The 23,466-nt window shown below is 45.0% G+C and overlaps 1 protein-coding gene across 8 annotated transcripts in view; it reads right to left on the bottom strand.

Annotated features, from left to right (window-relative positions):
- TCN2 (transcobalamin 2) overlaps positions 1-23,189 on the bottom strand; it is a 33,834-nt gene extending 10,645 nt beyond the window's left edge. For 2 of the 8 annotated variants that reach the window (XM_082640091.1, XM_082640097.1), the window contains exons 1-4: positions 23,102-23,189; positions 10,254-10,362; positions 3,035-3,250; positions 2,525-2,735 (exon numbers count right to left, since the gene is read on the bottom strand). In XM_082640091.1, the coding sequence (XP_082496217.1) occupies positions 2,525-2,588 (64 nt within the window). In that variant the 5' untranslated portion in view covers positions 2,589-2,735; positions 3,035-3,250; positions 10,254-10,362; positions 23,102-23,189. Of the gene's footprint in view, positions 1-2,524; positions 2,736-3,034; positions 3,251-10,253; positions 10,363-19,628; positions 19,745-22,904; positions 22,998-23,101 lie in introns of all 8 variants that reach the window. The other 6 variants (XM_082640092.1, XM_082640093.1, XM_082640095.1 and 3 more) reach the window with 6 other exon arrangements.
- Between the last annotated feature and the right edge of the window lie 277 nt (positions 23,190-23,466).

Genomic DNA, 23,466 nt, shown 5'->3' with positions numbered 1-23,466 from the left:
AGAACCAGTTTTAAAACAGAAATAGAGTCACAGATGTAGAAAACAAAACTATGGTTACCAGGGGTGAAGGGGGGCAGATAAATTAGGAGACTGGGATTGACATATACACACTACTATATATAGAATAGATAAGTAATAAGGACCTATTGTACAGCACAGGGAACTCTACTCAATACTCTGTAATGACCTATATGGGGAAAGAATCTTCAAAACAAGTGGATATATATGTATAACTGATTCACTTTGCTGTATACCTGGAACTAACACAACATTGTAAATCAACTATATTCCAATTAAAAAAAACAAAACCAAAAACACTGCAGCCTGCCCACTGGCTAACTGGGGCTGCCTGGTGAACTTCCTCTGGGCAGATCTCAAAATAACGCTTTTCCTGCCCCCTCAGTTTAGGTGAAAAGGACCTGAGACTGTGAGGTGAATTGTTAGAAAGCCATCCTTTGCGACCATTTATCTGTGTGCTTAGGGATTTACCCACGAGGGAAGCAGAAGCTTTAGGGGTGTTTCCCAGCTCCAGCTGACTGGCGCTTTCCTCCCTCAGGGAGGGAACCTGAGCTGGGTAGGTGGCCTTGGAGCCACTTTAGACTTTTCCCCATTTACTGCCTCCCAGTTGCTGTGGGGCTCCAGCTGCTGGGCAGGCCGCCCCTCCCAGGGGACGGAGCAAAGGAACTGGGGAGGGGGCTGTTTCTCTTTTCCTTTCTCCTTCTCAGTGCTTTTCTGTGTGCCTGCCCCCATTTCTGTAGGAATTTCCCTCTCTCTCTCTCTCTCTGGATCTATCTCATTCTCTCCATCTCTCAGCCTGTCTCTCTCCTTATCTCTCCCTCCACAGTTCTCTTTTCCTCTCCCTTTTCTTCAAACTGGAGGGAGCCCCGCCCCCACCCTGGGCTCTGACCTCTGAGTCAGCCCTGGGATTAGCGTGATAGGAAGAGGAGCTGGTGCTGTAAAGAGAGGTGGGTAAACACAGTTCAGCCTCCTTAGCAGGAAGGAGCTGCTAAGATTCACCCGTGGTAATAAAAGTGAGCTCCCTCCCCTCAGGGCCTCCAGCTCACAGGGCCGCCCAGCTCTGCCAGCTGAGGACTGGCTTTGACAAGAGGAAGCACAGGGAGCCCACCCTGCATGGGCACTAGTGCAGGACTGGGTCAGTTTCACAGCCACACAGGGCTTGAACCTGGTAAAGCAGGTGGTGGGATCCTTGCATCACACCAAGGAGGAAGGCAGGGGAGCATTCTTAGCCCATTTTACAAGTGAGTGAATGAGACTGGGAGTGACTAAATGGCCCAGCAGCAGTGGGCTGCACCCCCGAACCCAGTCCAGGGCTCTTTTGGGGTCAGGCCTATGGACCAACTGTTGAAAGGTTCACACCCACTGAGGGTGCCGGGTCTCCCCTGGGGACTGCCTGGACAGGAACTGAGAGCCAAGGGCTGAGGGGTCTGGTGGCAATTGTGGAACATGCCGGGCAGGAGGCTCCTGGTGCCCAGGGAAGACTGTGACCTGGAGTTCTGAGAACTGAGTCCAGCAAAGCCCTGGAAACCTGGGGCGCCTTGGGCAGGTCACCTGGCCCCTTCAACCCTTGACTGCTTCATGTGTCACCTGCACACGACTGAACCTGCCTCTCGGTTTCTGCAAGGGTCACAGGAGACCCTGCTGGTGTAGGCAGAGCGAAACGCTGTGGGCAGAGGACGACGAGGGATGAAGAGAGGCGGGCGGCCCACCTTCCCTTCCTGCCTCTGCTTCCCGTGGGGCTCCAGGGCACGAGCAGCCCTGAGCCTGTGCGCTCCAACTCCCTAATAGGCCCCAATAGTTCCCGAGATACTCCCAGGGGCACCGGAGAAGGCAGGCCCCTGTATGGAATGTAAAGCAAACGACTTGCCACCACCATGACCCGCCAGGGTCTCCACACGCTCGCTTTCCCTCTGCTGGGGTGCCCGCCCCTCACTCCTTTCCTTGCCAGCTCCTTTTCCTCTTTCAGGTCTCAGTTCCTGCATCACCCCCTGGTCCTTGGAAATCCTTCCCACTCCTTCTCCCTGAATTGGCATTCCCCCACACCCTCCACGCCTTGGGCTTCCTTTGGCACTCATCACAGGCCCCAACACAGCACTGACTTGCCTCTTGACCGCCATCCCCTTCACTAGAATGGAAGCTCTAGGAGGGAGGCGGGGAGACCTGTCTTGCTCTTTGTTCTTTCCCCAAAGCCTAACATGGTGCCTGGCACACAGAAGGCTCAATCAATGTGTATTGAATGAATAAATGAACAAATGACTGAATTAATGGAAGTGATCTTGTCTGGCGGCGAGTCACATACAATTCATCTCAATACAATGTGCTACAACACTGAGGTCCAGCTAAGTCCAAACTGCTGTGGGAGCCCAGAGGGGCAGCTAAGTCATCCCCGCCACACACACACATCTGAGCCTGTTTCTCCAGCTATATGATGAGGGGCTTGGACAAGATGGTCCTCTCTTCTAAGGACCCAGCAGGCAAGCGGCACGGAGTAGATCCAGGTACTCACCGCAGATCTGGGCGAGAGCTCCCAGGCCCCCAAGCAGGAAGAGGAGGGCCCCAAGGCACCCCATGGCAGGAGCAGGGGTGAGCAGCAGGCGGGGAGCAGGACCGATTCCTAGGGCTGGCCTGGCAAAGGCTCTCCTGACCACAGCAGTCACTGCTCCGAAAGAGGCAGCTTCCTGTCACTGATTAATCCCTCCACGCCCGGCGGCACGCTGCTAAGTCAGCAGAGAGAAAGGGGAAAAGGTCTGTAGCTGAGGGGAAAGGAAGGCCAAAGAACAGAGGAAGGAAGGGCAGGGCAGAGCAGGCCTTCCCGGAGGTCGGGGACAGGGGGAGGGGGAGGGCAAGCAGCGGTGGTGTGCGACATTGCGAGGCCAACCACATTCTGTCCCCACTGCCCAAAGAGCCCTGGACCAGCGCAGGTCTGACTTCTGATCTGCCCAAGTCTGTCCGACCACTCCTGTCCTGTATCCCCTTGGCTGTTCCAGAGGTGGATGGGCAGGGCTGGGGTGCCTACCTGGTACCCCTCCCAGAAGGGGCCCCTGAAAGTGTCCACCCTGGCCTGGGACAGGGAGCAGGACAGGGAGCTGCGATGGTCACATGAGCAGCGGCTGGAGTCAGCTGTTCTCTGCCGGCCCGCCCGGCAGTGAGGTGGGGGTAGGGGTGTGTGGAGTGCAGCCGAACCAGACCAGACAGGCCAGTTTTCTCAGCCGATCAGAAAGCTGGGAGCCTCCTGGAGACAAAACAAAGCCATTTAAAGAACAAGACTTAATCATCTGAGACACAAAGCCATGGTTAGCAGGGCCACTTGTCAGGACTACGAAAGTAACCTAAAAAAAATCTCTTCAAGGAGGAGAGAGAACAAAGGATTCCCCACCTGCCTAGGCCCACAGGAGAATCTATGTCCAAGAGTTAGCTCTGGAGGTGCTGTGTTACCTTGGCCAGGTGACTTAACCTCTCTGAGTTTGAAAGAGTTTCTCCTGTGTGAGCTGAAAGGGTTGGAGAAGATCATTCTAATTAAGCTCCCTTCCAGCTCAACTCGTGAAGATGTTATGACCTTAAAACATCTCTAATCACTTCTAAATAAAATTTTTATTGCAATCATTTTATGGCAAATTGCCACAGTTCATTCTTTCAAGATAATCCTGACTTATCACAAGCCAATAAATACAGACATAAATAAATACAGAGACGTGCATCTGTTTACGGAAGTACCTTATAAATATAAAATTAGATCGTCTAGTGCAAGGAGGCTGGGCACAGCCCATCAGGGTGAAGAGTTCCAGGGAAGGAGGGATGCCAGCTAGAGGCCCAACTTCTGCAGATTCTTGGGTTCAGACTTCCACAGGGGCCTTGGAAATTTGTGGGCAATGGAGCTGCCTTGGTTTGGGATGGGACTGCCCCACTCCCCAATCCTCTGCCTGTGGCAGGTGGCAATGATTCTGTTTCCTGCCACCTCCAGGACAGCAGCCTCTGGTGAGAAGCAGCTTCCTTGGGAGAGTCACCTCTGATCCCTGAGGACTCGAAGGTACTGTAGTGACCAGTGGGGATGAGGTGCATTTCCATAGCTATTAGAAACAGAGTGACTGATTGGGGGTGGAACTGGACTGTTTCAGGTAATGCAATCAGGGGAAGTGAAAAAGAAAAACGACTAAATCATTTAGTTCAGGACTTCTGTTTGGGGGTCTATAGCTGAGAAAGTAAAGATTAGCTTGGAATAAGCAGGTAAAAGTTTGCCTGTCCAGACAGGCACGGACAAAGCCAGCTGCAGTATAAACAGGAAACATTTCTCCCAAGGTCACGTTACAACAACTGTAAAGTGTCCCGATAACCATGCTGTGTGAGTGACTATTACTTGTACTTTTTTACCGGGATTTCTTTTTTTCCCCTACAATCACAAACTATCAGGAATTTGCTGTCTGAAATTATGTTAGTAAGAAAGAAATAACCCCAGAGGCGCCAAGTCACTTTGACACAGAGAAGTTGCCCCAGTATGGAATTCCTGGACTCTACGTTCCATGCCTGTCTCAACTTTGTAGTTTCCACTTACACAGGATACTTTGCTGTCCAAACCTGAAGCTGACACTTCTCACGCAGCCCTGTGCTGTGTTGAGCCTATCAAAATACTGCTTGGTTGGGACTTCCCTGGCAGTCCAGTGGTTAAGACTCCACATTTCCACCGCAGGGGGCACAGTTTCGATCCCTGGTCAGGGAGCTAAGATCCCACATGCTACGTGGCATGGCCAAAAAAGAAAAAAAAAACAGCACTGCTTGGTCTACATTTCACCTAACCTAACCCCACTCTTCACCCAAATCCTGTAATCGCCTTGCCCTCTGTGTAGTCAGACGCCCTCAGTTCCTCCCCCTCATTGCAGTGGATCAACTGAGCTGACTGTCAGACTAAAGGTTTGTTCTTGGTGGTCTCAGGATGACTGGACTAGGATACAGCCTAAGAAAGAATCCAACAGGAAAAAAATTAAATTTTATGCATGAACAAGGATATACTGTACAACACAGGGAATATAGCCAATATTTTATAAGAACTATAAATGGAGTATAACCTTGAAAAATTTTGAACCCCTATGTTGTACACCTGAAACTTATATAACATTGTACATCAACCATACTTCAATTTAAAAAAAAAAAAAGAAAGGTGAAGTGAAAAAAAATTGTATGTGTGAAGGTGGCGTGAGAAGAATGAATATAATAAATACATGGCTGTATCGTTACATATGGAATATCCATTTTCTTAATTTAAAATGTAAATATATTAAAATCTTAGAGTCCATTTAATGTAGAAAGATGTTCATAATTAATCTTAAATGTTAAAAATTATATAAGTAAGACATGTGGATTGCATGAAAAATTAGAAAACATGTTAAGGGAGAAGAAGGAGGTAGAGGAAGAAGAGGGAAAGAAAAACCAGAAAATCACTGATAGTCCCATAACCCAGAGGATTGTTCTCAAAGTGTGGTCTGTGGATCCCTGGAGGCCTCCAAGACTCTTTTAGGGGGTCTGTGAGTTCAAAATTACTTTAGAAAATACTAAGACATTATCTGCCTTGTTCGCTTTTTGGGTATTTACACTCATGGTGTAAAGCAGTGGCATCTAAAACTGCTAGCGCCTTAGCAGGAATCAAGGCAGTGACACCAAACTGTACTAGTAGTCACTGTATTCTTTACCCCTGTGCACTCCAGGGTGGGGAAAAGCTGGTTTCACTTAAGAATGTCCTTGATAAGGCAAAAAAAAAAAATTATTAAATCTCAACAGCAACACCAAAAAAGGCGTCATCCCACAGACCTGGACTCTAGTCTTGCCTCTGTGACCTCTGGCAAGAGACACCCTTTCTAAGCCTGTTTCTTGTAAAATGGGTGTGTGGCACCGTGCTCATAGGTTTCTCATGAGGATCAAATAAGAATGCTTATAAAATGCTTAGCACGGTGCCTAGTGTGTGGTTTGAGCTCATAACACTTTCAGCTCTTATCAATAACTATCTGTCAAAATCCAGGAAAGAATGTTACAGGGAACAGTCAGTGTTCACTTAGCAAGTTTCCAAATTCTAAGGATCTGCATTCCAGCTAAGTAAGAGAAAACAGCCTTGCATGTAACACAAGACTGTTGGACCATCTTAAGCCATGCAACTGAAGAGGTTCAGCTCCAGCCTCCCCCAAACATGCCACAGCATATGGATTCTTTTGAGCTAAAGGAAATCAAGACCCTGTGGGCTCAAGAGAAACGTCTGTCCCTCCCTTAACTACCTGGAAGAACTTACATTGGAAGTCTCTCCCAAAATGAGAATTATTACCAGAGATGAATCTTATCTGAGTGACCCATCTGTGTGGCAGGGCAAATATCTAATTACCAAATGTTTGCTCTTTTGCTTCTCGTTCCTGTGAATTGCCCTCCTTCCTGTTGAAGCCCCAGGTCCCTATCCCATTCCTTAGCTCAGGATGGCATAAATACCTCATTTTACCTTTCTATCTTTGAACCTCTCATGTATGTAGGGTTCTCGTACTTACAAAATTAAATTTGATTTTCTCCTGTTACTCTGTCTCATGTCAATTTGATCATCAGACCAGCCAAAAGAACCTTTGAACGGTAGAGGAAAATTCTTTCTCCCCAACCCAAGGCTGGGAAATATCAAATGATGCTGTGGCAGGACTGGAGTAATCCTGTCCGGCAGCCTTCCCCTCTTTCCCCTGCATTCCCCCTCCCTCCTCAAAGGCTAGCGGTCTTGACAGGACCTCAGGAGGGGACACACTGGATTCCTACTTGCAGGTCCCAGGAGAGCTGCTCAGACAGATCCTTGGAACTGTTCTGAATTCACAGGTGACTCTTGCAGAGGTCTGGGTCCAGCTTCAAAGTAAATATAGGGCTCATCTTCCTTTCCTTTGGCCACTTCTCCAGCCAAAGACAGTATTCCAGGCAGAGGGAACAGAATGTGTAAAGGCTAGAGGTAGCTGAGGAAAGAGGATTGGCAGGGAAACAGTGGAAGAGGCAATGCCTCCAGGTCCTGGTGATCAGAAATGGCAGAGCTAGGGACTTCCCTGGCGGTCCAGTGGTTAGGACTCCGTGCTTCTATTGCAGGAGGCGAGGGTACGATTCCCGGTCGCAGGAACTAAGATTCCGTATGCTGCACGGTGCGGCCAGCAATGGCTGAGCTAGAAGGACACTTGGCATCTGACCAACTGAGCTCAGTTGCAGAATATGCCCTTTACTTCTGTGTGGACTTGGGCGTGTTAATTTCTCAGCCTCCGTTTTTTTAATCTCTAAAGGGGTCATAACAATACCCACATGTGGGAGAGTTTTTATGAAGATTCAAGTAGGTCAGGAAACTGGCCCGCAGTCTGTGTTCATGAAACAGATTCTGACTCAAGATATAAAAACTGAGTGGCCACTGTGTGCCAACGGACATACATTTTTTTCAATTAGTCCTCAGAACAGCTCCATCATCCTCCAGTTTGTTAATGAGGAAACTGAGGCTCAGAGGGGACAATTGACTGAGGTCACGGCAGGCAGTGGCCAAGGGACCTTCCTCTGTTGTTGCTCCTGCCTTTCTGGGAGCGCTTCCATTTCCACTGTTAAGACCTTCAATAATAATGAAGACTAAAAGTGATTTATTATTATTATTATTATAAATAATATTTTAAAAACCAGCCTGGTACATGGCAGAAAAAAATGATATCTCTTTCGTAATGTACTTCAAACCTATACCTCAAAGAATCCCAAAGGAAGGGGAGGGATAAATCAAGAGTATGGGATTAACAGATACACACTATTATATATAAAATAGATAACCAACAAGAAACTACTGTATAGCACAAGAAACTATACTCAATACTTTGTAATAACGTATAAGGGAAAAGAGTTTGAAAAAGAATATATATATATATCTGTGCTCTAGAGCCCACGAGCCGCAACTAGTGAAGGCCGCGCACCTAGAGCCCGTGCTCTGCAATGAGAAGCCACCACAATGAGAAGCCCGCACACCGCAACAGAGTAGCCCCCACTCGCCGCAACTAGAGAAAAGCCCACACACAGCAAAGAAGACCCAACACAGCCAAAAATAAATAAATAAATTTGTTAAAAAAAAAAAAAGAGTGGGGAAAGGGTGCTGACTTAAGAAACTGTGATGATGAGTGGGGTCTGTAGAATAAAGGCAAAAAGATCTGCACATAAGCACTATATCATGAGGGTGAGAGTTAATAATTCTGATGCTAGCAGACATGAGTATTGGAATTGAACAATTAAGCAAATGGATGGCAGGTTACAGAAGGCAGGTTTCTCACTCTTGGAGTCGGGGTTTACAGACAAGCAAGGGGAGGAGGCTAGAATGATCTGTGTGGTGATGGTAGTGGTGGAGACATCAGTATGAATTCATGTTTAGCTTAATACAGACAAAGATGGTTGCATCCAGAAATAGTTATAGGTATGTGTGTACACAACAGAACAGTACACACAAACATATTTTTTGCTGTCAGCTGAGAGGGTCTAGAAGCAAAGACAGCACAGTAGCAATAAGATTACCAAGTGCCCAGAGTTTGATTTATAATAACCGTTCTCCAATAAAAGGAAGCAGGTTCCCCTAATATGACTGATACTAGGACTGGGACAAGAAATATGCAAGATGAGCCTGGAGCATCTTATAGGGCCAGAAGGTAAGGAAGTACACACATGCACACGTGCACCCACACTGATGGAGTATGTCAAAGGGATACAGGAGCAAACTGAAGGGGGGCCCCTAGTGGCCAAAGCTGGAATAATTTGAGCAACAAAAGTGATATTAGACTATAACCCAAAGTAAAAAATAAATATCCATGCTTACATACTGATATAAATAAATGATTCAACAAATAAATAAACACTGACATACACTGAACGTTTGTCCCCCCCCAAATTCATGTGTTAAAACCTAATCCCCGGGCTTCCCTGGTGGCGCAGTGGTTGAGAGTCCGCCTGCCGATGCAGGGGACACGGGTTCATGCCCTGGTCCGGGAGGATCCCACATGCCCCGGAGCGGCTGGGCCCGTGAGCCATGGCCACAGTGCCTGTGCGTCCGGAGCCTGTGCTCCCCAACGGGAGAGGCCACAACAGTGAGAGGCCCGCGTACCGGAAAAAAAAAAAAAAAAAAACAAAACCTAATCCCCAATGCCATGTTTTCTGGAGGTGGGGCCTTTGGGAGGTAATTAGGAGCCGTCATGCATGGGATTAGACTCCTTATAAAAGATACCCCAGTAGGTAACTAACAAGGACCTACTGTATAGCACAGGGAACTATACTTAATATCTTGTAATAACCTATAATGGAAGAGAATGTTAAAAAAAGAATATATATATATATAAATATATCTATAAATATATCTATATAAATAAAATAACTGAATCACTTTATTATACACCTGAAACTAACACATTGTAAAACAACCATATTTCAATAAAATTTTTTTAAAAAAGAGAGACCCCGGAGAGAGCCCTCACTCCTTCAGCCAGGTGAAGACACAGTGAAAATTTGGCTGTCTATGAACCAGAAAGCAAGCCCTCACCAGACACCCAATCTGTCGGCACCTTGGTCGTGGACTTTCCAGCCTCCAGAATTGTGAGAAACAAATTTCTGTTCTTTGCAAGCTACTTATGGTATGGTATTTTGTTATAGCAAGTCTATGGTATTTTGTTAGAGCAGCCCAGACAGACTAAGACAAATGGATAAGAGACAAATCTCTCATGCAGAAAAATTCCCAATAATGTATGTAGATACTCTGCCTTCAAGGAGGGGGAGCATAACTCCCCACTCCCTAAGTGTGGGCTGTGCAGAGTGACTTCCTTCCAAAAAATACAGTACAGAAAGTGGGTGGGAGGAAGAGCATCTTTACAATCAAGAAGCCCAACAAGCAATTCGTCAACCAAATGACCAAAGCCAAGGTGAACAATGATAAATCATGTTGACAGCATACACCCTTGATAGGATGTGATGAAAATGGCACTTCGCCTCTGTGGTCTTCTTCCTCCAACCCACAGTTTTTTAAAAATTTATTTATTATTTATTTTATTTATTTATTTTGGCTATGCTGGGTCTTAGTTGCAGCATGCATGTGGGATCTAGTTCTCCAACAAGAGACCCAACCTGGGCCCCCTGTATTGGGAGCGCGGAGTCTTACCCACTGGACCACCAGGGAAGTCCCTCTAACCCCCAGTTTAACCATGAGTAAAAAAACAAATTCCAAACATCCTGCAAAATACCTGACCAGGACTCCTCAAAACTGTCAAGGTCATCACAAATAAGGAAGGTCTGAGAAACTGTCACAGGCAAGAGGAGCCTAAAGAGACATGACAAATGTAACGTGGTGTCCTGGAACAGAAAAAAAAAAGATATTAGGTTTAAAACTAAGGAAATCTGAATAATGTATATTAATAATAAAGTATCAATATTGGTTCATTAATTGTAACAAATGTACCATACTAATGTTAGATGTTAATAATAAGAAAAACTGACTGTGGGATATATGGGAATTCTCTGCACTATCTACTCAATTTTTATGTAAAGCTAAAGCTGTTCTAAAAAATGAAGTCCTGGCGACTTTCCTGGCAGTTCAGTGGTTAAGACTCCACGCTTCCAATGCAGAGGGTGTGGGTTCGATTCCTTGTTAGGGAACTAAGATCCCACATGCTGTGCGGCATGGGGGGGGTGAAATTAAAAATAAAATCTATCTATCAATCTATCTATCTATCTATTTGGCTGCATTGGGTCTTAGTTGTGGCTCGCAGGCTTCTCTCTAGTTGTGGCACGTGGGCTCAGTAATTGTGGCACGTGGGCTTAGTTGCCCCGTGGCATGTGGGATCTTAGTTCCCCAACCAGGGATCGAAGCCACGTCCCCTGCACTGGAAGGCGGATTCTTAACCACTGGACCACCAGTGAAGTCCCCAAAATAAAGTCTACTTCTTTTTTAAAAAAAGGAGGAGTCCTTAAAATGATCACCTCATCATTTCTGTGGACTTTGAAGATATTTTGCTGGTGTCCTTAAATAAATAATCCTATGTTCTGGAGGGTCTACTGATTTTAAGCAACTTATGGAGAGTGGGGGTTCTTTTGGGAGACTAGGTTAAAAGTGATGCTACTTTAACCAGTTGCTCAAAGACTCACATTTTGATTTTAATTGTTCTTAGTAGAAATTAAAATCTTAGTATCATCTTTTTGATAGATTATCAAATATCATAGTTGATTGACTTCAATTTTGTCTCAATCAGCCCATACATACTAATTTTATGCTTCTTTTTGCAAGTTAAATCAATAAAAATGTGATTTCAAAAAAATGTGAGCTGTTAAGAGGCATGGAAGACAGAGTAAGATGGTCCAACATAAGTCTAATGGAAACTACAGGAGGAAAAAAAAATGGTGAGAAAGAAGAAGCAATATTTGAAAATATAATGGTTGAGGATTTTCCAGAATTGAGGAAAGATATCAATCCTTGGAATGAGGAATCCCAGTGAATCTCAAGCTGGATAGGAAGACAGAAAGTGACACATTATCTACAGAGAGATGGTAATTCTACTGACAGATATCTTCTCAATAATAACAATGGGAGTCAGATCAGACTAGAATGATATCTTCATTGTGTTGAGACTGTACTAGTCACTTGAATTCTGTACTCAGTGAAACCATCACTCAAAAACAAAAATTAAGAGTAAAATAAAGACATTTTAAGACACCCCAAAACTGAGAGTTTACTTGCGCTAGAACCTGACTAACATACTTCCAGAAGAGAAAAAAAGATGATTCCAGAAGGAAAGTCTAAGATGTAAGAATGGGAGCAAAGAAAATGTCAAGGCTGCAGATAAATGTAAACAAATATTGAGTACATAAAACAATACCAATAATGTGTAACATACAGGGTTTAAAATTAAGGTAAAGTTCAACAATTTTATGTAAGTCTAGAGGGTTCAGATTGGAGTTAAAGCCTACTAAGATCCTTTTATTAAAATTTCTGAAGAAGACAAAGATAATGATAAACTTTAGGATCTGCTAAGTCAAATGTGTAAGTTAAAAATTTTGGATAATCATTTAAAGAACAGAAACAGAGTATGTAAACTAGTAGAAGGACAAACAGAATTATTGTGGGGAGAATTTAATCTAAAAGAAAACAAAAAGGAGGGGGAGAAAAAAGAAACCCAGAAAAAGTGAACAGGTAGAACAAAAATAAGACAGAAGACAGAAACCCAAATATATCAGCCATCACAATCCATGTAAATGGATTAAACTATCCAGTTCAAGGGCGAAGACTATCAGGTTGGTTTTTAAAATACCCAGCTATATTATGTTTTCAAGAGAAATTCCTATAACATATAAATGCAAAAAGATTAAAAGTGAAAGGTTAGAAAAAGATATAGCAGAAAAATACCAACCAAAATAAAGTTGGCTTAGTTATATTATTATCAGATCAAATAGTCTTAGGCAAAAAGCATTAATAGAGACAAAGAGCATATATCAGATTGTATTTTGCAAAGATGGCTGCAACAATACCCCCTGTCCCACTGTGGTCTTCTATAATTTTGTCATTCATCCACAAAGTCTAAGTCCCCTCCCTTTGAATCTGGGCAGATTTGTGACTTGCCTGTAAGTTGCAGAATATAGGAGAAGTGATAATATATGACTTCAAGTCAGAAAAGAAAATGCACTGCCACCTTGCTCGTGGCAACACTTGAGAGCTGTTGTGTAAGCAGTCCAACCGCCCTGAGGCTGCTATCCTGGATGGAAGCCTAAATTGGCCCAGGAAAGTAATCCACATGATTACCTGAAGAAGCCCTGTGATTACCTGAAGAGACAGAAGCATGTCCAGCCAGCCCCCAGCTTCTCCAGCTTTCATGACTATTCCAGCTTTCATGATTTCAACTGCATAAGACTTATAGACAGAAACAGTCAACTGACCCCATCCCCAATTTCTATTTATTTATTTTTTTATGGCCGTGCCACACAGGGATCTTAGTTCCCTGACCAGGGATTGAACCTGTGCCCCCTGCAGTGGAAGCACGGAGTCCTAACCATTGGACTGCCAGGGAATTCCCCCATGCCGAATTTTTAACCCTCAGAAACCATGAGATAACAAAATGATTCTTGTTTTAAATCATTAAATTTTGAGATAATTTATTACACAACAACAATGACCAGAACAGAGGGTTACCACATATTGATAAAAGATTCAATTCACTAAGATTTTTTAAACCATTCTAAACCTAATAATATAGCTATAAAATAAAAGGTGAATTAAAAAAACTGCAAGGAGAAATAGAGGACTGGCCTTTGCCCTCATCTTCTGGGAGGTAATCTCTAAGCCATTGGAATGTCATGCCTGATAGGAGTGTCCTTGTTTGACTGGGGGCCTTGAGCCAGACAGATAACAGTTTTTTAGGGTGGGGCACTTTGGTTCATGTGATAGCAGCTTGGACCTCCTGAGGGCTGGAAATTGTTATCAGCCACATGGGTAGTCAACCCTGCTTGAGTGATGGAGCCCAATAAAGACTCTGGACACCAAGGCTTTGGTGAGCTTCCCTGGTTGGCAATACTCCATGTATAGCGGCATGCATTGATGCCAGGAAAGTGACACTGCCCTGAGTCTCTAGGGGGAGGATGACTAAGCTCCACGTTTGGTACTTTCCTAAACCCTGTCCCAAGTGTCTCTTCCCTTGGCTGATTTTAATCTGTATCTTTCCCTGTAATAAACTGTTAACTGTGGTATAACAGCTTTCACTGAGTTTTGAAGGTCCTTCTAGTGCATTATCAAAACTGAGGATGATCTCAGGGATCCGTGCACTTGCAACTGGTGTCAGAGTGGGAGTAGTCTTGTGGACTGTTCCCTATCTCCACAATTGGTTGAATTTTTGCACTACCTAATCTCCACCAAGAATAGAATGGATAAAGTATGGTATATTCTATATGGCAAATTAGCATGAGTGAACATTCACACAACAATAAGGATGAATTTCACAAACATAATGTTGATTGAAAGAAGCCAAACAAAAAAGAAAACAGCATGTAGGGAACTAAAATCTCCATGGATGTCTCAGTCCTCCTGTAAAAAGCCCTAGCCTCCTGAGATGTGGAAATGTATACAATATAAAGGGCAAATGCTTGCTTTAACTTCCCCTAAAAGCATTTTGCTTTCCACATACCATAAGACTTTAATCTGTAGCCATTTGTGTAGTTAATTGGTCTTATCCAAAAGGATAATAGGGACTTCCCTGGTGGTCCAGTGGTTAAGACTCCACTCTTCCACTGCAGAAGCTCGGGTTCAATTGGGCATGCTGTGGCGGGGGTTAGAGGTGGGGGGGAGAGACAGAAACAAAACGATAATAGAACTTATCTCCCTGAGAGAGTCAAATGGTTACAGCCCAGACTAGGCCCAGAGTTAAGCTCCCAAAGGTACCAGGAAGACTAGAGAGCTATCTCCCTGTCATAATGGATGAAGTCCACACATCCAAACAGCTCTAGGTCACAGAAGCCAGACACTGGGGCTTATCCAGTCCTTGAAGCAATGCATTTACATTCAAACAGGTTAGGGTAAGTATCTAAGATACTTTTCATTCAATCTCCAAAAAGCAGAGGAGAGGCAGCTGCTTTTCTGCTGCAGGTAGAAATTAGAAAATCTGTTGTTCTCTATCCTTCATTTTCGGGGTGTAACTTGGCACTCACATAGAAAGTTTCCATCAGTTCTCATTGCACTGCCTGTGGGTCTAGGTGCGGGGAATGATGCTGCAATGTTACCCTGGCTGTTAATCTGGTTGTGAGTATCAAGATAGAGCTCTGTTTCCTGACCCAGAAGCCTCATGTTTCTTCAGTATTCACATATAAAAGTTATGTATCTGTGTGAATGGAGTAACATCTCAGACCTTTCACAGTTCTTGACAAACCATACTATGAGATTCAATTGATATAATTGTCTACTGAAAAAAATGCACAACCTAAAAGTTTAGAATTGGGACTTCCCTGGTGGTCCAGTGGGTAAGACTCTGCACTCCCAATGCAGGGGGCCCAGGTTCGATCCCTGGTCAGGGAACTGGATCCCGCACGCATGCTGCAACTAAAGATCCCACATGCCGTACTGAAGATCCCGCGTGCCATAACTAAGACCCGGCACAGCCAAAATAAATAAATAAGTATTTTTTTTAAGTTTAGAATTATGTTTTATTCAGCAGACTTTCTGAGGACTTAAGCCCAGGATACAGCCTCTCAGAAAGCTCTAAGGGACTGTTCTGAAGAGGTAAGGGAGGAGCCAGGATACATAGAGCTTTTGCAAAAAAATAAACAAACAAAAAACACACAAAGAAACAAATGAAAAACAACAAAAAGCCCAGGTAGTTGGAACATCAAAAGATTACTGTTAATTAAAGAAAAAACAGACATCTCAAGTTAATGAATTTAGTGCTTTTCTATGTATGGGAAGATGCAGGAGTCTGGGCTCATTGAAATCATTCCTTTGATATGCACCTTAGCTATCTAGGGCTAGTATCCTGTTTTTCTCCATTCTGAATCCCTTCAGGGTGGAATAGGGAATTCTATTACAAGTTAATCACTAAAGGGATGTTTCCTATAAGCTTGAATTATAATGACCCACCTCTGGGACCCCTGCCTCCTAGGTGATGAGCACTAAGCTAAAATCCCTTTGTTTAGCTCACATCCTGACCAGGCCCACCTGTGAATGACTACAGGCAGGAGGAAACTAACACATCCCCTCCTGAGGCTGACCAGGAAATGTTTGACTTTACTCCCTCCCCTTTTAGTATAAATGAAGCCTGAATTCTAACTCAGGCAAGATGGTTCTTTGGGACATGAGTCCACCATCTTCTCAGTCTGCTGGCTTTCTGAATAAAGTCGCTACTCCTTGCCACAACAACTCATCTCTCAATTTACTGGCCTGTCGTGCAGTGAGCAGTATGAGCTTGGACTTGGTAGCAAGGATGCCCAGTGAGGCTGCTGCAGTGGCTGATGGCCTGATGGCAGGAACATCCTTTTTTTTTTTTTACTGATACAGCAGGTGACTTTTTTTGTCCACATAGAGTTGAAAAATAGGCAAAACTAAGGTATGATGTGGGAATTTGATTAGTGATTCTCTTTGAGGGATAGGAACTGGAAGGGGGCACTGCAGGGAGGGCTCCTGGGTGCTGGTCATGTTCTGTTTCCTGAGCTGGGTACTGCTTATATGGGTGTATTTGGTTTGTGAAAAATCAAGCTATAAATCTATGACTGGTTGTGTTAGTCCTGGTCCTCCAAGAGCAGATGCCAAGATGGTATTAGATGTGCATAGGATTGATTGGGGAAAACGCTTATGAGTATAAAGGGAAAGGGAACCAGAGGAAGCCAGCGGACCTGTCAGACTATGGTGCAGGTATGACCCCTGTGAAGGAGAGAGGGAAGGAAGGAAATAGGTAAGGGAGGTCTGAGACTGCTGTAGAGATATTTTTATTGATAGATCTTTACTGGAGTATAATTGCTTCACAATACTGTTAGTCTCTGTTGCACAACAAAGCGAATCAGCCATATGCATACATATATCCCCACATCCCCTCCCTCTTGAGCCTCCCTCACACCCTCCCTATCTCAACTCTCTAGGTCATCGCAAATCACCAAGCTGATCTCCCTGTGCTATGCTGCTGCTTCCCACTAGCTAACTATTTTACATTCGGTAGTGTATATATGTCGATGCTACTCTCACTTTGCCCCAGCTTTGCCCTCCCACCCCATGTCCTCAAGTCCATTCTCTGTCTACCTCTTTATTCCTGCCTTGCAACTAGGTTCATCAGTACCATTTTTTTTGTTTTTGTTTTTAGATTCCACATATGTGTTAGCATACGGTGTTTGTTTTTCTCTTTTTGACTTATTTCACTCTGTATGACAGACTCTAGGTCCAACCACCTCACTAAAAATAACTCAATTTCATTTCTTTTTATGGCAAGTAATATTCCACTGTATATGTGTGCCACATCTTCTTTATCCATTCATCTGTTGATGGACATTTTAGGTTGGTTCCATGTCCTGGTTATTGTAAATAGTGTTGCAATGAACATTGGGGTACATGTCTTTTTGTTTTTGTTTTTTTGAATTTTTGAATTTATTTTTTATACAGCAGGTTCTTATTAATTATCTATTTTATACATATTAGTGTATATATGTCAATCTCCCAATTCATCACACCACCACCACCACCCCTGCCACTTCCCCCCTTGGTGTCCATACGTTTGTTCTCTACATCTGTGTCTCTATTTCTGCCCTGCAAACAGGTTCATCTGTAGCATTTTTCTAGGTTCCACATATATGCGTTAATATATGATATTTGTTTTTCTATTTCTGACTTACTTCACTGTATGACAGTCTCTAGATCCATCCACATCTCTACAAATGACCCAATTTTGTTCCTTTTTATGGCTGAGTAATATTCCATTGTATATATGTACCACATCTTTATCCATTCGTCTGTCGATGGGCATTTAGGCTGCTTCCATGTCCTGGCTATTGTAAATAGTGCTGCAATGAACATTGGGGTGCATGTGTCTTTTTGAATTATGGTTTTCTCTGGGTATATGCCCAGTAGTGGGATTGCTGGGTCATATGGTAGTTCTATTTTTAGTTTTTTAAGGAAACTCCATACTGTTCTCCACAGTGGCTGTATCAATTTACACTCCCACCAACAGTGCAGGAGGGTTCCCTTTTCACCACACCCTTTCCAGCATTTGTTGTTTCTAGATTTTTTTTGTTTTTGAATTTTACTTTATTTTTTATATAGTAGGTTCTTATTAGTTATGTTTCTAGATTTTTTGATAATGGCCATTCTGAACGGTGTAAGGTGATACCTCATTGTAGTTTTGATTTGCATTTCTCTAATAATTAATGCTGTAGAGATTTAAGAAACTTTCAGCAAGGCCTACGGCAAGCCCTGGGATCAGTTACTGTAGTGGGGCTTCCCTGGTGGCTCAGTGGTTAAGAATCCGCCTGCCAATGCAGAGGACATGCGTTCGAGCCCTGGTCTGGGAAGATCCCACATGCCGTGGAGCGACTAAGCTCGTGCGCCACAACTACTGAGCCTGCGGTCTAGAGCCTGTGAGCCACAACTACTGAGCCCGAGTGCCACAACTACTGAAGCCCACGTGCCTAGAGCCCGTGCTCTGCAACAAGAGAAGCCACCCAATGAGAAGCCTGCGCTCCGCAACGAAGAGTAGCCCCCGCTCACCGCAACTACAGAAAAGCCCGAGCGCAGCAACAAAGACCCAATGCAGCCAAAAATAAAAATAAATAAAAAAAAAAAAGTTACTGTAGTGTAAGTGCCTGACAGTAAGCTTTTTTTTTTTTTAATTGTAAGTGCCTGATGTTAAGCTTTCGATTGCTGAGGCATTCATTTCAAAGACACACACCTCAAACATTTTGCGGGACACAGTTACTAGTTAAACAAATAGATAAGGAGACAGGCTGCCCCCACCCATGAAGTCCCTCCCCCCCTTTTTTCTTTTAGCCCAGCGGCTTGTGAGATCTTAAGTTCCCTGACCAGGGATTGAACCTGCCTCTTCGGCAGTGAAAGTGCAGAGTCCTAACTGCTAGACCTCCAGGGAATTCCCCAAAATTCCCCTTTTAGAAAGTCCTGGGTAACTACATAACTGACTGCTTGAGTGACCCCCCTTTTCCCTTCCCATGTCCTAATTCTGGCTCTTCTGTTTTAAATGTGCCAATAAAGAGTGAACCTGTGAAACCCTAGGCACCTCACCCTCAACCCCAATAAAGGCAAACCCCAGGTGCATGCTCTCTGTGACCTTGCTGTGTGGCCCCAGACGTGCCAGGTACCCTCCAGGACTTGTAATAAACCTTTTCTTTTCCCCCCAAAGTTCCCTAATGGTTGTTGCTGAGGTGTATCTTGCAATCACAGTGAGAACCGCAAGGACTAGTCCATCCACGACACTGGCTCCAGTTGGGGAAATGTCTGGGGTGCGGGGGGCTCCCACTGGTAGTACAGGCCCCCCAGGCACTCCTAGCCGATAGCATCACTATCGATGATAGGCTGAGACTGACACAAAACAGTCACCCAGCAAAGGAGTCCTGTGACTCCAAGGACCAGGCCTCCCTCAGTATCCTTGCTGTGCTCAGTCATTGGCTGGGAGCCCATGGGAAGCACAGCCTTCGCACTAGCACTCGATGGATTTCAGAGCACAGCTGGGGCGGTCGGGCAATTGTGCTCCCCACAGTAGGAGACCTGAGAGGCATGTTTTGAAGCCACTACAGTCCACCCCTTGCACCACATACATTTACTTTTCCACACAGGTTCAGGGATAGTTCCATGGGCCTCTCTTCCTGAGTGGAACCTAATCAACTACTACTGGAATAAACTATAACCTCCATTGCTTTGGTTGATCCGTGACTCAGGGCTGCAGTTGGTATTCATCTTCTTCCACCATCCATCCTAAACTCACCTGAGTCTCAGCTCTTACCTCAGCAGGTCTTGATGATAGCATAACCCAAACCTTATTGCTGAGGGTCGTGAACCTCTGGTATGTTAACTCTTTTCATGCCAGGGGTAATTCATGTGTCCATTCTCCGTTGCAGTGGGCAATGGAGTACCAGGAGGCTCCCAAGCAGCTCACCTGGGTTCTGCACGTGTTGTCCCATCCCCATTGTGTAGAGCAGTGTGACCTCTTCCAGCTGCTCAATGTCAACTACTCCTGCCAGTACAGTGACTCTTCTTCAAACCTGCTGGTCCCTGTGCACAAGAAGGTCAAAGTACCCATGTGGTAGCCATAACTTATAATTCAATGGAACCCTTTCTGTGTCCCCTGGGAAAAGCATGTCCTCTTTGAGGACCAGGGTCTCCAACATTGCAGAGCTCAGAGTTACAGGAATGGGAAGCACAATATTCTCCCAGTGAGTCATTGGGAGTTAAGTGGGTTTGCTTATCACAGAGTATTTCCTCCAAGCTGGTACCTCAGCTATGCCTGTAGAAGGCTGTTCCAGCATTCTGTGATGCTGGATGTCTCTGGATGGTGCAGTAGGTGGTATATCCATGGGATCCCAAGGCCATGGGCCTACTCCTACACCTCTCTGCATGTAAAACGGGTCCCTGGTTGAAGGCTATGATATGTGGGATTCCATGCTTGTAGATCAGGCATTCCATAGGCTGCTGAATAGTGGCTCTGGCTGAGACTCTGCAGGCAGACAAGGCAGACCCTTGCCCAGGTTAGGTATATATCTCTCTGAGGACAAACTGGTGACATTTCCAGGACAGAAAGGCCCACTGTAGCTGAATTATCAAGTGGCCAGTTGGTCTCCTCAAGGAATAGTGGCATATTGGGGGCTCAGTGTTTTCTCTATTTCTCTCATCCAGCCATATGCCTCTACCTCAGACCTCCTTATCTCTATATTCTAGTCCTTTTCCTTCCAGATCCCCTTCCAGACAGCCAGACCACTGACCACTGCTCAGGAACCTATCTGTATTTTCAACTTGGGCCACTTCTCCTTCCATAAAAAGTGGATGACTGCTTGCAGCTCCACCCATTGGGAAGATTTTCCATCTCCACTGTCTTTCAAGACCAACCCTGAAAGTGGCTGCTATGTAGCTGTGGTCCATTTTTGCTTTGCACCTGTGCACTGAGCCAACCTGTCCATAAACCAAGCTTGAGTCTTTTCCTCCTCATTTTCAGCTAGTCATGTGGGACCTCCATACAGGCTTAGGTGCAAACAGGGAAGGTATTTTGGAGCAACTGTTGTGTGCAGTAGGGGTCCTAGGCTACTTGCTCATGCAGCTTACTTGTGCCCTCTGGTCCCAGGAGGGCTTGATTATATTTATAATGACCTCTGCTGGGCCCATTTACTTTTATTCCTCACTGGGTCCAAAATAACCCAACTCATAATTGGAAGTTCTGAACTTGGTCACTTGATGACCAATGGCCAACTGTTTTCTACCAGGGCTCAGTAACAAGCCAGCAGGTATTTCTTCAATGGTGTATACTTCTCTGCAGTAGGTGGCATGACCTTGCCCAAGAATTCCAGAGTTCTGCATTGTGATTCTCCCACTGGGGCTTGCTGTAAGCTCTATACTGCATCTTTCCCTCCGCTGACTCCACCAACACCATAGGGTCTGCTGGATCTGATGATCCAAGTGGGGCACGGTTTGCTCTGCAGCCAGGACCTGCTTCAGAGCCCTCTCTACATGTCCTGTCTGATCAGCATATCAGTGTAACAGATCAATGTCACATCTGTGGGCTGTTCCGATGATCCAGATCTCTTCAGACTAGTATTATGACAGAGGGCAGGAGAGTTAACATAGCCCCAACGTAAAACTAAATGAATATTATCAGTTCCATGAGAATGAGAAGTGTTTCTGATCCTCTTTTTTTTTTTTGGCCACACCACGCAGCGGGTGGGATCTTAGTTACTAGACCAGGGATCGAACCCGCGCCCCCTGCATTGGAAGCATGGAGTCTTAACAACTGGACCACCAGGGAAGTCCTGATCCTCTTTTCTAAGTGGAATGTAAAAGAATGAACTTGCTAAATCAATGGCAGCAAACCACATACCTCAAGCCTTATTAATCTGCTCTAGCAATGAAACAATTTCAAGCACATCAATTGTGATCAGGGCTATTACTTGGTTGAGTGCACAGTAATCATTCTCCAGAATCAATCCAGTTTCTGCAGGTACCAGACTGATGAATTAAACAGAGATGTGATAGAGACCACCACCTCTGCACCTTTTATAACTTTCATGGTGGCACCAATCTTTGCCATCCTTCCTTCTCTCCTGCCCCCCTTCTGGAACACTCCTTGGTCTTCTGCTGTGAGCACCACATGACCCTGGTTTTCCTCACACCTCTCTGGCAAGTTCGTTCAAAGTTTTGCCAGCTCACCTTCCCCTACCCGGTTTTCATTTCATTTCATTTTTTGCTGTTTGTAAAATCACTAGGTTTTTACTTTATTTTAGCTTTAATTGAAAGTACATAATAAAATGCACATTGTTCAAAACAAGCACTAGCCAGTGCTTAATGTCTGTATTTACCTTTAACGGGTGAGTTCTATCACCACAACCTTGGGTCAGGTCATATCCACAGGGCCTCAAATTTAAAATTTTGAGGCAATCTTGGGACTTCCCTGGTGGTTCAGTGGTAAAAAATCCACCTTACAATGCAGGGGACACAGGTTCGATCCCTGGTCAGGGAACTAAGATCCCACATGCTGAGGGGCAACTAAGCCGGTGCGCCGCAACTACGGAGCTCTCGCGCCTCATTCAGAGCCCATGTACCGCAAACTACAGAGCCTACACGCTCTAGAACCAGAGCGCCACAACTAGAGAGAGAAAAACCCTCATGCCGGAACTAGAGAGAAGCCCACGCACCACGACAGGGAGCCTGTGAGCTACAACGAAAGATCCCCCAATGCCTCAGTGAAGATCCCATGTGCTGCAGCAGTCAAAAATAACTTAAATAGGGCCTCCCTGGTGGCGCAGTGGTTGAGAGTCCGCCTGCCGATGCAAGGGATACGGGTTCGTGCCCCGGTCTGGGAGGATCCCATATGCCGCGGAGCGGCTGGGCCCGTGAGCCATGGCCGCTGGGCCTGTGCGTCCGGAGCCTGTGCTCCGCAACGGGAGGGGCCACAACAGTGAGAGGCCCGCGTACAGCAAAAAAAAAAAAAAAAAAAAAAACTTAAATAATAAATAAATAAATAAAAATTTGAGGCAATCTCCAAATGGAGTTTAGAGGCCTGAAAGAAGAAAACATCAAATTTTACAAATTTTACCTGCTTCCCAGACCACACCACTTGGTGTGACTATTTGTATAAATCTTGTAATTATTCTTTGAGGAACACACTACGAAATTTGTGTATACATATTAAAAGCTCAAACGTGTTGAATGTGCATTTTAAATATACCACGAGTTCTGTAATTCCGCTTGGTCTTTCGTCATTTTTCAACACTCCGCTAAGGCTCAGAAAATGTAAGTGGCCTCTCGAGTCTCTCCACCCCTGTGAAGAAAAAAGTCTGCTTTTGCTCTGTTTATCCCGGTAACAGCGAATGGACAAAAGTAAAAGCCAATGGCCAACGGCGAAGCGAGCCCAGCTTCACTTACCGCCGAGGCGGCCTCTCAGACAAGGGAGACTCGTACTCCCACACCTCAGAGCGCATCTGCATCCCAGAAAGCGCTGCGCCGCCTCTAAGCCTTCCGGCCCCTTCCATCCCAACAGGCAACGGGGCTCATAACGTCAAGCGCTCGACATCAGGATGATTATAGAAATGCCTGAATATACGCCTATGCTTAAACATTAAAAATGCCTGTAACAGGCTCACCGATGAGAAAGAGCCCGAAAGAGTTGTCTTAGCGATTTTTTTCAGAGGATTTAGTTTTAATCTCTAGGAGAAAATTTCCATCTTTCAGTAGACTCGCTCAGGCACCTCCTTGGACAGCACGCGCAGGCCGGCGGCGTGGGGGCCTCG

Source organism: Mesoplodon mirus (genome assembly GCF_964341445.2).
Source record: "Mesoplodon mirus genome assembly, chromosome: 13".
Lineage (NCBI taxonomy): Eukaryota > Metazoa > Chordata > Mammalia > Artiodactyla > Ziphiidae > Mesoplodon > Mesoplodon mirus.
This window is presented reverse-complemented; position numbering and strand designations above follow the sequence as displayed.